General features: G+C 45.9%; 1 protein-coding gene across 1 annotated transcript in view; it reads left to right on the forward strand.

Annotated features, from left to right (window-relative positions):
- The first annotated feature begins 4388 nt into the window (after positions 1–4388).
- The window catches only part of LOC144101696 (uncharacterized), a 29595-nt gene continuing 18054 nt past the window's right edge, over positions 4389–15929 (forward strand). The window contains exons 1-2 of the mRNA XM_077634830.1: positions 4389–4836; positions 14125–14710. Coding sequence (XP_077490956.1) covers positions 4762–4836; positions 14125–14710 — 661 coding nt within the window. The 5' untranslated portion in view covers positions 4389–4761. The remainder of the gene's footprint in view (positions 4837–14124; positions 14711–15929) is intronic.

A 15929-nucleotide genomic window follows, 5' to 3' on the forward strand; every position in this document is an offset into this window, starting at 1 on the left:
ACACGGAATAAGCGCACAGAGTGTATTTCTTCTAAAGTAGCCTCAGCTGTTGGTGTCATATATAGATTAAAATGTATTCTTCCCGAAAAACTTCGTTAGTGTGTTCTTTACTGCAATAGTGCTGCACAACAGGTGTCACATGCTTGACAAATGGGCACTTGCTCCAGAAAAGAGGCTTATGATGTATAGCTATGTTCAGTACCGCTATCCTTTTAATGGCTTATTTTTAAGCTATGACATTTCTCCTGATTTTGAAATATATAATTACAGGCTATTGCTATGTTACAAGTCTTTTGTGAAATCCAGTAATATTTCATCTTGGTGCAACTCTCCAGGTTGAAAACAAATGAATACATTCGTCATACTCAATGTCATGAAACATGGGACGTACCCACACTACGGGAAAACTATTGTAAGCAATCTTAATCGTACGTCCTCCCTTAAAGTCGGTTGGAATAAGCATTCTTTGATCTCTTTTGTAGATCCAGTTCTGAAACTGAAATCATAAGATTTACATGCATATTGGGCGGAATATGCTTTTGAAGTTCATGTTTTGTTTATTGTTTGGTGACAGGCTTTTTTGTCCATTTACTTAAAGTGTATTTAGTTTCGACAATTGCTGTGTGCTCTTTTATTGCCACACGTGTTTGTTATACTTGTGCTTTTATAACCTGCCAAGCAATCATACGGTGACCGTACTTCTGTGAGTGTCAACTTGTAAGGAACCTGGACCCAAGTCAACGCCGGTTTCACGGCTCTTACACTTGTCTTCACCTCTAAAAAAGAAAAAAAGAAACTCAACTGAATTGACTTCTTTCAGGGCCTTCGCGTCATAGAAACAGCGTAGCAAAGAGGGAAATGCTCCAATGAGAGAGAACTTCTACCAGTCAATTGCTATCATAGCGCACACGTATTCTTTATCGTTGTGCAGATGAACGGCAATCGAAAACATTTGTGCAGTTCTGTCAGTAATTTAAATTACTCACATTCTACGATGTGTAGTACCCTTCAAGTCACCTCTTTTGTTTTGTCTTTGCGAGCGCCTCCGAAGAAGTCCTTCGGCCTCTGGGGTGCTTAGGCAATGTTCTTCCTGAGAGGGCATCATTAAAGTGTCAACAAATTCACTTCAACTGCCTCTGGCATGTTGGTGCATCCTTGATATAGCAAAATTTACAAGTTTTCGATCAGGTCTTACGTGGGAGATACAAACTGACAATACCAAGACGCATAATTCTGTTGGTTCACTTGATCCCAAATCCCGTCTCGACGAGTGATGCTTGGTGTCGATGAAGCGGGAGTTCGCCCCCAAGTTGCATATAATTGGAACGCCCGTTCGTGTAAAACCAGGCTGTGTGAGGTATCAATGACGCGGTTGCGGTGCAGGATTCCCAGTCTGAATTTATATCTATGCAGATGTGGGTGGACACCGACAGACATATGTGACGCTTGCGGGGAAGTTGAATCTGTAGACCGTTTTCACCTCTACTGTTCAAAGTTCGCACTTCAGAGAAAGATTTACCTGGAGGTCGCTCTCTCCCGGTTAGGGCTCCCGTTATCTCTGACAGTGTTATTATCGTTCCTTGCGAGCGCCAAACGATTTGCATTAGGTTCAATTTGTGAGATTCTCCATGATTACATTATTTCAACTGGTAGGTTGATTTGCCAACTCTCTTTAAAATTCTTGGGGCCGCCGCGGTGGCTGAGTGGTTACGGCGCTCGGCTGCTGGCCCGAAAGACGCGGGTTCGATTCCGGCCGCGGACGTCGAATTTCGATGGAGGCGAAATTCTAGAGGCCCGTGACTGTGCGATGTCAGTGCACGTTAAAGAACCCCAGGTGGTCGAAATTTTTGGAGCCCTCCACTACGGCATCTCTCGTAGCCTGAGTCGCTTTGAGACGTTAAGCCCCCACAAACCAGAAAAATCTGTACGCTTCATGGCAAGACAGGGAACTCCCTGGGAATTCATTGTGAAGGGGGGAATCCCTGTGAACTAGTTTCCAGTCGAGGGCTGTATACAATAGGAGCGGAAGATGATCTACAAAACAAATTTTCCGGGATATGCTGGCCACGGAGGCTGCAGGAAAGGGTAAATTGAGGCAGTTCGCAGAGGGATTCGTCTTTTACTAAATTTACATTAAAAGCAGAACTTTTAACCACACTTTTCGTACAATTCTGCTGTTTCGATCACAGCCACCCGTCCAAGGCCCTCTAGATTATTTGCGTATTTTATTTGGGGTGTGAAATCAATAAACTCTGCTACTCACTTATTTACTTATTTAAAATACCTTGCAGGCCAGAAACGCTTTGTGTAAGGGGGCTTCAAATTTCTCATTGCATTTGTAATTAGAAATAATCAATGTGGAATTGAAAAAATCAATGCGCCGTAAAAATAATTGAACACACGAATAGAGTGCGCAGGTGTAGAACAAAGGATATGGAAGTAATAGCGCAGGAATACAGGTCATAGCACAGGAATGAAATAAAGTGTATCTGGCTCGTGTTAAAGTCACTGGGTAATCAAACAAATCGTGATACAGTACAGTTCAGGAGTTGGGAAGCAAAATACTACGGACAACTACGAGAAAAAATTAATAAGCATTAAAGGATAGCGTAAGTACCAAACAAGCATCACAAAGCTCTGCAGCAAAGCGCAAAAAATGATATTAAATTATGTGACCAACGTAAAGTATGTTACCGACGGCTTCAGTAAAATGCGTGATGTGCTGGTGATGGAATGATTTTCGGTGAGACAGACAAGCGATGTTGTCTGGCAGATCATTCCGTAATCTGATGGCTCGAAGAAGTGCCCACGAATTAAAAGCTAGTGTGTAACCGTATATCCGTGTAAAACTGAGGTGATTGTCCAGTAGTCTTCACAACTGATCGATTGTATGGACTGTGTTCAGTGCCTTTGTAACATTATGGCGAATAACCTTGGCACTCACAACCGTGGCGTCGCCCAGTTACCTGCCATTATTGCCACTGTAAAGCACTCAGTCGGGGCACTGGCTTTCAGTCGTGAGATGAGATTATGTATTACGAAGTATCTAAAGGTCGTCCAACGTACTTATTCGATTGTTGTTAAGGTACGATGCAGGTCGCTGTAGGCCAGTGGTTAAAGTCACGTCCAAAGTATGCCTGTCATGCTGCTTGTTATCCTTTTTTTCCCTGCGAAGTGCATGCAAGTTAAACGCTCCATTCGCGACTGCCGATGAGCTACACAGAAACGTCCGCCCATTCTTGCACTGCCATACTACAGTGACACAGATGGCCGCCTCCACGCCCGGCTGAACGCCGAACACCGCTGTCACCTGCACCGGGTTGCATGCAAGCGACAGCAGAAATGCCAGCAGCACGTATGCTAGCAGAGATATGAATTCGCTCGGAGCCCTCGCATTACACTTAGTAATACATCTCATAATCTGTGACGTAGATCTCGTAATTTCAGCAAGCTATCACCGACCACTGAAGCGCACGCACACCTACTGGGCACAGTGCGCCGTGACAGCTCCTCACCATGCAGAGCCACCGTTCGTAATACGCAGTAATTCGTAAGAAACGTTGTACTAATTCTGCGTTACCGACAAACAGAGCAAACAGGATGTACAACATTTAAGTTTTAAACTCTTCCTCAAAGCAATGACAAAAAGCAAGTCGAATATATTCGAAGCACTCCCCGGGTACAGCGGCAATGACCAGGCTAATGATCCTGACGAGGCGAAGACATGGTCTACTACAATGCATTGAGGAGGAAAAACATGAAAGCCAGAGGCACGCACGATTAACTTCCGGGCACACGACTATGTAGCTCGGCGAAAGCTAGGAAATAGGCCAGCTGGCAGCTTCTTCCATTGGCTAAAATTGATGTATACTACCGGCGTCCAACGAAATGCGAACAGCGGAGCGCGTGGCTAAAGGTCCTGTTTGCTACGTCTGCCTGTCGCCATTATAGGCAGGTGCGCTCATAGGCGCGATAGTTTTTTCTTCTGTTTTCTTCGACGCTTATTTTCTCGCCTTGCCGCTGGGGCGCCACATTCGCACTTACCGCCAGTATCAACTTGTTCAGTGCGGTTTCGCAGTACGTTTCGCTGGCGACGGCGGCTGTGGCGCGCGTGGTTGAAGTGAGGGCTCTTATCTCCCTGGCCTGCAGCCGTTTGGTTTTGCTTCCATCATCGTAGTGTTATCAGCGTCTGGTTGCGACGCGAACAGTGAAAAAGACCGATCGTGTTGCGGTTTATGTCCAACTCAAAGGCTACTGTATCGCTTGCTTCTTGCAGTGAGCTCAACTTTATCGCCACAAGAAAAGCTCAAATGCACCTGAATCGAACATTCACGCCTGGCGGTACGGCGCGAAACGAAAGCGCGAAATTGTTTCTCACTACCGTCACGGAGTGCAGCGACGCGCCATCGCAAAGGAAACAGGTCGTCCAGTGTCTACCATTACTAGAATTTCCCAGGCATTCTGCGGTGTGCGACGGCTTGGAAGCATGCTTCGTGGGCGCAGACAGCGGGTTACCGGAAAGGATCAAGACCTGCTTATTGCGGCTGCTCTGGCAGACACGCCCAGCATTACGGCTTTTGAGGAAAAGGACAGCGTTTATTGTGTTCCAGCACGTCAACCATTAGAGGTCGCCTAAATGAGGTTGTTTTGCGAAGGCCTGTACCGTCGAAAAAGCCAGCAGCCTGAGAAGCAAATTGAAAACCAAGGATTGTGTTCGCACAAGACCATGCATCATGGACTACAGACAACTGGCGCTGTGCGATGTTCTTTAATGGTGCCAATGCTTTCGGTTCACTGGGACCAGCTTCAACGAATTTGGAGAGCCTACAACTCCAGGTGTGTCTTTCCTGTTTTATGTGCATGTCGACCCTGCCGTATTTGAGGTTTAATGCAATGACCATCGCATTGAGTATTACGACGCGATAAGAGGTCTTCGTTCCTTCCTTAATTCACGCAACCAGTCGATCTTTATTTGTTCGCAGCGCCGCCAGACGCCGATAACACGCCGAGCGCTCGCTTCAGCCACGTGGTCCACAGCCGTGGGTGTCAGCGAAACCGCGCTGCGCAAGTTAACATCTGTAGAAAGTACGAATGTGGCGCTCCAGTGGCAGAACGAGAAAACGAACGTCAAATAAAGCAGAAGCAAAACTCTGGCAAACCGGATGAGCGCGCCTGTGTCTGATGGCGACAGGCAGACGGCGTAAAATGGACCGTTGGCCACGCGCTGCGCTGTTCGCATTTCAATTGACGCCGATAGTACGTGAAGTTGAACTAAGCACGAGCTAAACGGCCCCCGCACAGCCGTCGTCACGTGCGAGCAGAGATGCTGCGCGCACTCGGGTTCGGCTGGAGAACACAATTCGCCGCAAGGAAACAGCTTGGTTTGGTTTATTGGCGTTTAACGTCCCAAAGCGACTGAGGTTATGAGGGACGCCGTAGTGAAGGGTACCAGAAATTTCGACCACGTGGGATTCTTTAACGTGCACTGGCATCACACAGCACACGGGCCTCTAGAATTTCGCCTCAATCGAGGTTAGACAGCCCTGACCGGGATCAAACCCGTGCTTCTTTCGTGTCAGCAGCTGAGCGCAATATTAACAACTGAGCCACCGTGGCGGCTACAAGCGCGACTATTTACCCTTATATGCCTGCATCATAAGTGTAGGACACCACATTTTTGCGCAGTAAATCTAAACGTTTATTATCTAAAAGCTTACTACCGCTAGCTTAGGTTCAAGAGGGTCTACACTTTTCATGTGCAAGAGTTGTTTTGCGTGTGTTAAGTTTCGTGCTTTCTGTGCGTTCAGGAAGATCCGTCAATCTTCTCTGGATGCCTTTTTGAAATCCTGGAAGAAGAAAACAATTTTTGTGCAATGCCACAAGAAAACCACCGCGCGTGATTGGAATGCGATTTTAAAGTCGATATCAAACCTGTGAAGCCTTACCACACGTAATGGGTACTGAATTTGCCTAGAATCCACCATTGCAGGACGACGTAAAAGTTGGTGCTGAGAGAATATTTCTACCAATAAAAGATTCATTCCGAACTGTGAAGTAAAATAAACATACAGAAAAATATACCCTTTTTAAAAATTTTTAAAGTTCAAGCATTCAGGGGTTAAGCGCAAGGTCAGGTTGCTTTCATGGCCGCATTGTACTGAGCAGTTGTGAGTCGGGAAGAACATGTGCACGACTTATAGAAAGTTTAATTATGTCCTCAGCAGCGCACACCTAAAGACTTTGCGCTGTTTTCCAGAACATGGCGGCCGCCACCTTAAACAGGCTGTCAGGACGAGGACTGTCGATTACCTGGGCGCTCTCGGTGACAATGAAGGGCCGTTGGACGATGGCCCTGCCAGTGCAAGGGTTCGAAGATTTCCTCTCTGTCTGCGTACGCAACGCAAGCGCCCCTTCTTTCGGTAGCTATGCCGATGTGAGCCGGAAATCCTTCTCCCTGTGTGTGCGAAAGAGACTTGACATGTCTGTATTTTGTTTTTCGTGCGGTTTCTAAGCGCTGCTTTCTGTTATGCTTGTGATTCACCAACTAGCCCATCTCCAGACTTGTCAAACCAAATCAAATAAAATTTATTCTGCAACAAAAATTTACGAGGAGGACAGGTAAAAGCTGTGAGAACAGCCTGAGGAGCCCTGACCCCCTAGCACACGGGGCAGCATAGAAGTGTGCGGCTAAGGAAGTACAATACTCTGGGACGCACACATACATGAGTTATGCGACATCTGTGGATGAAGGAAATTTAAGAATAAGAAAAAGGTCACTATCGCATCATTATACAAACACTGCACGAAGTTATTTTTGTAAAATACAGATATGTCCATGTCAGCTCCATTTAATATGCGATTTAGAAGTGAGGGCAATACAAATTTGCACATTTCATCTCCATAATTTAATAATAATAATAATTGGTTTTTGGGGAAAGGAAGTGGCGCAGTATCTGTCTCATATATCGTTGGACACCTGAACCGCGCCTTAAGGGAAGGAAAAAAGGAGGGAGTGAAAGAAGAAAGGAAGAAGGAGGTGCCGTAGTGGAGTGCTCCGGAATAATTTCGACCACCTGGAGATCTTTAACGTGCACTGACATCGCACAGCACACGGGCGCCTTAGCCTTTTTCCTCTATAAAAACGCAGCCGCCGCGGTCGGGTTCGAACCCAGGAACTCCGGAGTAGCCGAGCGCCCTAACCACTGAGCCACCACGGCGGGTTGATGTCCATAATTGATTCTGCATTTGGCGACATACCACACTTCCGGATGGAGAACATTATAATATTATTAACATTATCCTATATTGATGAAGCCATAGTTTTGCCACGCAGGTTTGTTATACATGTGCAGGTGAACAGAATTAAGCGATTATTTGGTCTTCTGACACTCTGCTAGATCTGCAGAGACCCTGATCTTCAACAGAGCTACATCCAGGCTCATGATGCCGTTCTGGCGGTTCACTGCACTGATAACTTGCTCTTCGCCTACGACAACGAAGCGGGACTGTGCAAAAAGGTGCGGCTACGCAACACGCTGTTTCAGTTTAGAACACGTTAAGCACGCTAGTTTCCTATGAGGGCTGCGTCTTCATACATGCGAGGTTTGTAAGAAAACTTTATAGGCTTTGGTAGCTTAACCTCTGCCTCACTTGAGATGAAGTTTTACTGGTATTTGGCATGCAGTCATGGTTAATTGTGTCAGAAGTGCCTTGCATGCCTGCGCATGGCTTCTAACGTAAAATAAAATAATGATTGCTTGCTTTCGTGTTCCAGTTTGAGCTTCTCCTCTAAATTTTTAAACACGAGGGGGCGAGTAAAAAAAAAAACGCAAACAGAATGAAAGGATCGATGTGTATGACGGCTTCATTTTGACCACACCTATGCTGAAAAGGCATTTGGAGCTCTTGTTATTGTATTGCTTCGGGGATTCAACAACTGTAATATTTCCTCTATGCCGCCTCCGACTGTTGGCTTAGTGCAGCCTGATTTCCTTGACGGTTCAGGAACTTACTTCGGGCACTGATTTTCGGAGCTGTTTCACTATTCCGCAAGCTGTTAGTTTACCTGATTTTTCCTTATTTATACACCGCTACAAAGTTTTGGATTTTCTTTGGCTCGCTCGCAGCCAACAATTCTGGGCAAACACATTTTCGAGAGAGAAAAGTTTATGAACGCAATTTTTTCATACATTGCAGGATTTCAATATAACAGTTTATATACGCGCAGGTCTCCCGTCTGCAGGCTTGCATTTTTTCGCTATTAAAGTTTTTGCTGTCGTCGAAAGCCTTTCCCTATTGGTTTTATATGGCAGTATAAACTGCTCGATGCCAGCGCTGGAGACATTCTAAAAGAAAGTATTTGCTACTTTGTCACGCATCGGAAGAATGAACCATTGCAGGGTATGTTGCTGGGCTAGTTGGTACTTGTCGAACATCGTGGAATCGCAGCGCTTGCAGGCAAGCGCTCCTTTGTTCCCTCACTGCCTGTCGAGGTAACAAAAAAAGATAGGTGCGTTGTTTTCCTAATGCCTGCTTCCATAGGGTTTCTGCAAAATTCTGTAACCTACGTGCCACATAGTAAAGGAGAGGTGAAGATAAATTATTATGCAAGTTGCAATTGTATATTCACGTTTCCTTCACGCTGCCATCTGAATGTGGCTCTCAAGTTGCAGGTTACATAAGTAATAACGGCGTTTAGTTTTTGTTACAGATGCGCTTGATCCAATGTATGGACAGAAAGCTTTGTGTCATCAAACTGTGGACAGTAAAAGCACGCTGGTTTGTTTCGCCTGGTTTATTTCGTCTTTGATGAACGTACAGTCGCGGGCAGAATAATATGGATTCAAAACTTAACATTTTGACAGATTTGCCTGTCTGGTTGGGTTTGAAGACTTATACTAAACCCTGCACATCTCCAACCAAAAACTTTGATTGGCTCAGTAGCTAGGATTCCGGAGCCCTCCACTACGGCACCTATTTCTTCCTTTCTTCTTTCAATTCCTCCTTTATCCCTTCCCTTACCGCGCGGTTCAGGTGTCCAACGATATATGAGACAGATATGCGCCATTTACTTTCCCTAAAAACCAATTATTATTATTATCAGTAACTAGTTACTGCCCCGAGTCACCGTTTGAGATGTGCAGTTTATTATAAGAATAATATGAAACACGCTTCCGCGTTCAAACACTTCTGCCGCGTGGCGCAACAGAGATAGAAACGTTTGATGTCTTTCCGTGGAAGGGGAAAAGTACTCACTACTTTTTGTACTTTCGGGATAAAATTTTTACGGGGCGCGAGTGTACAGAAAAGCATTTATTTCTACCTACTCACGAAATCAACTGGCATGAAATGTGTAGAGGTAGCGAACGTGAAGACATTTCCGGTCCCTGAATTTGGCTTGCGTCTCAAGGGTATAAAGGCTGTCCGTAGAAGACTTTTGGAGAGAGAAAATAGTGCGGCAGCAATTTCTGGCCGAAATTGATATGTGAAAAGGTCCCACGGCTGATCATGCAACTGGGACACTGCGTTTCATCCAAACCACAATCAATGAAAGATACGGCTATCTCGAACATGCCCACCTTTCCTGGACGTTTTCCAACGGCTCTTAGATGTGTCTTAAGCGTGTAGTGAGCGCGATAGTGTTGCGGCCCAGTTGACTTTTTCCTATTTTTTTATTACTAGGCTTCGTAACTGGCGCAGTGGTGCAACCACCTTAGTTTTTCTTTCTGGAAAACTACTGTTCGCTTTTTCACGGTTGTGTGATGAAAAAGGAGTGGTTGGAGCATAATGTGGAGAGTTTCTAATCGGTGGACAAAGAAACTGCTTCATCATCATCAGCCTTAGTACGCTCACTGTGGGACAAAGGCCTGTCCAATTTATCCTGCTTTGTGCAATCTGTGGCCACCTTATCTACGTAAATTTCCTAATCTCACCCACCCAAATGATCTCTACTGCATACTGCTACGCTTGCCCCTGCACTATGACATAAATATCCTGAGCCCAGGACTGCTTAAGGAAGGTACACTATGGTGCTGTCTAGGCGCGCCACCTATAGGATCGAGAGTTTTGTGGCGTCATTCCTTTTGCGTGATGGATGACAGGAAAAAGCATCCGCGAGGTCAAGCACCCTTTCGGGTAGCACATTAGCGCTTAGTTCTGCGGTTCAACTAGCGCCAGTTTAGAAGGCGTTGCTTGTCTGGGGGGTTGCCTGGTTGCTTGTGATCTATTACACAGCATGCTAACGCTGTATAACCTAAACAACCGTCGCTGGCGCTGCGCGACAAGCAAGTCCACAACCCCAAACGTTAGCGCTATATTTGTTCTACCGTGTAGAACTTTCCATCACGTGGTCCTCTGTACAACTGGACTACGTCATCAGTCTGCCGGCTTCATTATATTGCCAAATAATGTTGTTCATAAACCCATCAAAATTTTATGCCTTCAGATAATAACCGCAGCATTAAGAATAACTGACCTTTCCGTATCAGCCGCAGCAGGTGTGTGGCACACTGTTGGTCGCCTTCTTTGGTTGTTGGGTTAAAACGCCTCCAGAAGTCGCGAATTCTGAGGGAAGTGTTTGGATTGGAATGCTTAAGTAATGCTTCTCCCAGGCAGGCGTCAGTAAAGTAGCATTAAAGTGTCATAAAAGAGATCGCAATTGCCTTCAGAGATTTTATGCTTGCTGTGTACAGAATGTGTAAGCAGTTTTACATCAGCTCTTGGTTGCAAGGTACTGAGCGATGATGTCGAGGGAGGTAGCTTTTTTGTAGACTTGGTGGCGCAACACGTTCCGCGCATCGTGCTTAACGTCGAGAAAGAGAAAGTGTGCCTCCCATTGCGACCTGCGCGTGCTATTCTGCACTGAAGGCTCGGTATAGTGGTTTCCATTGCGACCCTGTGCCCCTGGGTCGGTTATTTCTCAAGTACACTCGGTGAGTAACTACGTTTTTGGACGCTATTCAGGTGATATTATTTTCTGCATGCTATCTAAGGCTACGACGCAGTACAGCTAGCGTCTTGCTTAAGGACTAAACATGGCTCTACACCTGGTTCTGCAAGATCATGCAGGGTGGCTGAGTGGTTATCGTTCCCGGCTGCTGAGTCCGAAGTTGCGGATTCAGATCTTTGCTTCGGTAGGGGCATTTTATGGAAGTTGATATATGAAAGCGAATTCGCGGTGTGTAATGTCAATGCGCATCAAATTACTCCCTCCACGCAGTCGACATTCCTCCCGAACCCTCAAGTTCGTTGCCTCGCGCTGCATCTGAAGTACCATACCTGTTTCTTAAATTACGGAGTATAGTGAAAGGTACACGAGTATATGGGAGTCATCAGTTTAAAGAGTAGTCATATTAGGTTGGGGAATAGCTGTATTAAGTGAGGAGGTGGTAGAGGAAGAGAATAGAGAAGGGCAGTGAAAAAAGTTTTTTCTTGCGATAGGCTTTCTTAGGGGCTTGTAGCTGTAAAAACTCGCTTCATATTTTTCCTTACCTATAAGTCGAAAGAGCGGCCAGTACGCATTGTCAGTAGTACGACTCAACGTCAACTAGGCTGCGCTGAGGGATAATTATTAAAGGAGGGATTAAGAGGAGTGTTGACTGTTAAAGGTACATAAAGGGCCCACACTGCTCTAAGAGGTTAGCCTTCGGATTGTGCTTTTCGACAGATGCTTACGAACAGTTCAATACCGCTAGTGCGTGATTGTTTACCCGTTTTGAGTAATCAGGTATGTTCGGTGCAAACCTTGAGCCCTTGAACACATACGCGGCGTTAACACAGTCGTGATGAGGCCAGCCAGTGAGCTTGACTCATCAATCTTTATTGCCTGATGGTCTGGTAGTTGATACCTTGGTTTCTAAAACTGATAAGGTAACCAACGCCTGAACAATGAAAATTCAGTGAGTGAAATGTCTGCTACAGTGGTGATATCGAAAGCCGACTATTAAATGTTGTGGTTTTTGTGAACACTGTCCTAATTGTCAGGAACAAATACTGATAACTGAAAGACGTTCGCCAGTTGGTCCTTGTTGAATGGCTCCGATACACAAACTTGCTTGAGAACCACGCAAAGGATGATGGCTGAGGACCCTAAAGGGTACAGCGCAATGTTTAAATTGAAGAATATAGAACAAAGTGATGGTTTGAAGGGATGAGCCTGCGGCTGCACGAGATATAACAAAGTTTCCTTCTCTTCTTGTCAGGCAGATGGAATCCCCAGTGCCGTGGTGCATAGCCCCTCATAGCCGCTTGTATTCTGATGCGCTCTATTCTTTGTTTTGAGCCCTAGCGAGCTATGAAGTAGGTAGCGTATGTTCACAAAACACATGCGTTTAAATCTAAAATGACTTACTGTGCTGAATACCGAAGGAATAACAAAAGAACTAGTGTATGACCTTCTTAGTTTTTCTGTGCAATGTTCAATGAACATAAATTAAAGCCTAGCGTTGATACTGTCAAGCCAATTCTTTTTTTCGTTTGGCATTTGTCTCGTGGTAGCTTCTGTGGCTCATCCTCTTAAACTGCATGTAAATATAAGTTTTGCACAGTTTTATCATGAAAAATGTTCTGATGCTTTCTGTAGGACACTCCTGTGGTAAGTTAAAAAAAAGAACTTATGTGATCTTCGGTGGACCATTTCACTGCGTTAGCAGACAAACGTGCGTCATATCCCATGTTGATGCACTGAAGTTTGTTATACCGAGGCGTTAAACTTAATTTCATTAGGTCGGATTATGTCGGAGGCCAACACACTGAGTTCGAGACATGTTAAGTTCAACACACGAAAGTTTGTTGTATCCGACGCGGCGTACTTAGGTTCGTCATATCCGTTGTAACACACGGGAGATCAATATATCCGATGCTAACAAACGGAATTCTGTTATGTCTGAGATGATTCATTTCGGTTTGTTATACCCGAGGTTAACACACTAAAGTTCGTTATATTCAAAGCAGCATACTAAGGTTCATTATATCCGGATAGTATAAGTTAGTTATATCCGGGGTGGCAACACTAGCCAGCGGGGGTCATTTTCGCTTGCAAGGACCCTCCTATGGTAGGATACAACTCAAGAAAGCAGCGGCTTTTTCACGTCAAAGGAATCCCTTCCAGCCAATGGATTCGGCCGATACTCATGACCCTGCTAGCATGACAATGCAGGCAGCGGTGCCACAATGGAGACAGGTCTCCATCCTCGACCGTAGAGGGAAGGGATTATCCCCTTTCGTCTACCACTCCCTGCACTGGTACGGGGAAAAGCCGCTGCGTTCTCAAGCTGTAATCGGCTATAATGCTAACGCATTGATAAAGATAAAAGAAGTTACGATGTCAGCTTCTTGCCTTGATGTCAGGTGCCCGGGCTTGCGCGGAAGCACTGCTTCTTGAGCCTTGTAGCTGTGGCCAGAGGTCGCCTTTTAGCACTCCGTAGAACACTGGGCACTCCAGTGGCTAAGAGACGAACGCACTGCATGCCGTCCTCCACGTAGTTGTCGCGAGCACTGGAACGGGTGCTGCGGGGCATATTGATGGCTTGTATCACCGCTTCTTTCACCCAGTAAAGCCTTTGGAGCTGTGGGAAATAAACCACGGCTCACGAAGAAGCAAACGCATGCGACGGCATTGACCTTAGCCCGAGGTCGATCGTAAATTATTTAGGTAGATCAGTTTTTGCTAATGCATTAAAAACCTGCGTTGACCATCCACAAGAAACGGACCGAAACCCGCAAATAACCTCACGACGTCATTGGCTGTGCCTAAATACCAGGAAGGAGAATTTAAATTTCTTCATAAATGCGTTCCGAACCGAGGCCGACGCGAACACATCAGCGTCGCTAGCCACTTCATTAGAGCATTACGCCATCACCGCAGTCTCTCGCGCTGGGTTTGGGTATCGTCGTCTTCATCAACTTCCGAACGGCAGCGCGAACAGATCAGCTTAGCTGACCCCTGCATTTAGAGTAGTACGGCATCGCTGAAGCCGAGCACCCCGCTTGCATGCTCCAAGTAATCTTAAATTACTTTCATAATTGTGCGCTCTGCAGCCCTACGTCCAGCTCTGTAGAAAGCAAGCATCCCGAAGTTTCACCTCGCCTGTTTACTGGACAATGACCGTCGTTTTTCGTTTGCAGGAGCCCTGCTCTGTAATCAGCATGTCTCAAGACGCCCTGCACAATGCCCTGGCTCCAGCAGCCCAGGCGTACTGCCCCGAACAGCCTGCATACGGCCCGACTACAGGAGCCCAGGCGTACTACCCCGAACAGCCGGCATACGGCCTAGCTCCAGGGGCCCAGGCGTACTACCCCGAACAGCCGGCATACGGCCCGGCTCCAGGAGCCCAGGCGGGCGTCCCCGAACAACCTGCATACGGCCTAGCTCCAGGAGCCCAGGCGTACTACCCCGAACAGCCGGCATACGGCCTGGCCCCAGGAGCCCAGGCGTACGGCCCTGAACAATGTGCATACGGCCTGGCTCCAGGAGCCCAGGCGTACGATCCCCAACAACCTGCATACGGCCTGGCTCCAGGAACCCAGGCGTACGGCCCCCAACAGCCTGCATACGGCCTGGCTCCAGGAGCCCAGGCTTACGGCCTGGAACAGCTTCCATACGGCCTGGCTCCAGGAACCCAGGCATACGGCCCGGAACAGCCTGCATGTGGAATGAACATAGGCGACCAAATGGCAGGAAACATGCGAATCATAACCTCTAAACCTGCAGGTACGGATGGGAGCAAACGTGTCTACCCCCAGCCGTCGAGATCTGAGCTTGCAGACGGGCGCGCCACGTACATTCCACAAACAACTTCAGCAACCTTCAGCGGAGAATTCAGCCACCTATGCGTATCATTTAGAAATGAACGTTAGATTCTGCATATGGCGCGACGTTTAGTAAGCAATGGTTGTCTCAGCGATGCAGCATGTGGCAAGTGTTTGGAAGTTCTTGAAAAATTGTGCTAACGGGATCTCCCGAATTCTCGGTCTGCACACTGCCTGCGTTGAAGCTTCAACACTGCGAAGTCTTGACGCAATTGTTAAGCATTCTTCTTTAATGTGCCGAGGTCACTACATCCCATCAATCACTGTAGTACGGTCAGCCTGTGGTTTTAAGAACAAGAAAATATCTGTTTTTGGGTAGGATGAACGATTGAATATTTTCAAACGTGCCTGCGAGCTCGTTCATTGGTTTTGAATTGCTCTCTAGTAAGAAACATGCGATGCTCTCGGTTTACCGTTCAAAAACACTTGTGAATTCAATATTCGCTCATCTGTTGTTTGAGGTGCCACATGGAGTTTGAATTTGAATTGTTTGACCTTCATGGCAGTTGAATTTGACAGGGGATGAGCAGACAACATAAAGGGAAAGTTCAGAAAACCAGACTTGAAGAATATAAATGGAGAATAACATTCTGAATTTAATCTTCGCTCATCTATTGTTTGAGCTACTGCATATCATTTGAATTTGAAATGTTTGACCTTCATGACATTTTATTTTGACTGGGGATGAGCAGACAACATGAAGAGAAAGTTGGGAAAAAGAAAATTGGACGATATAAATGGAGAACATTAAGACATTCAAAAGCAGCAAAGCATTAGAATCGATAGAGAAAAAAAACAAATTCCATACCAAGTCTAAATATTGACAGGCCTTTATGCTAGCTGATGAAAAAAGTTGTTTGATTTTGTGTTATTATAGCTCATGCCGGTAAAATTAGCATTTCCTTGCAGAAGATGGTTTTAACTTGTACATAGTTCAGGGAAACAAATAATTAAAAAAGATTAGCAGTTCTTCACACAGGAATACCAACAACTTACATGTGACCAACTCTGGACGAAATCAAATACGGCGGTTTTGTTAAATATTTATCATTTGCTGATTTATTATTTATATTGCGCACGTCGACATAAGCCATGTCATATTGTGTTAAAACCACACACTA

The sequence above is a fragment of the Amblyomma americanum genome, chromosome 8 (genome assembly GCF_052857255.1).
Source record: "Amblyomma americanum isolate KBUSLIRL-KWMA chromosome 8, ASM5285725v1, whole genome shotgun sequence".
Taxonomy (NCBI): domain Eukaryota; kingdom Metazoa; phylum Arthropoda; class Arachnida; order Ixodida; family Ixodidae; genus Amblyomma; species Amblyomma americanum.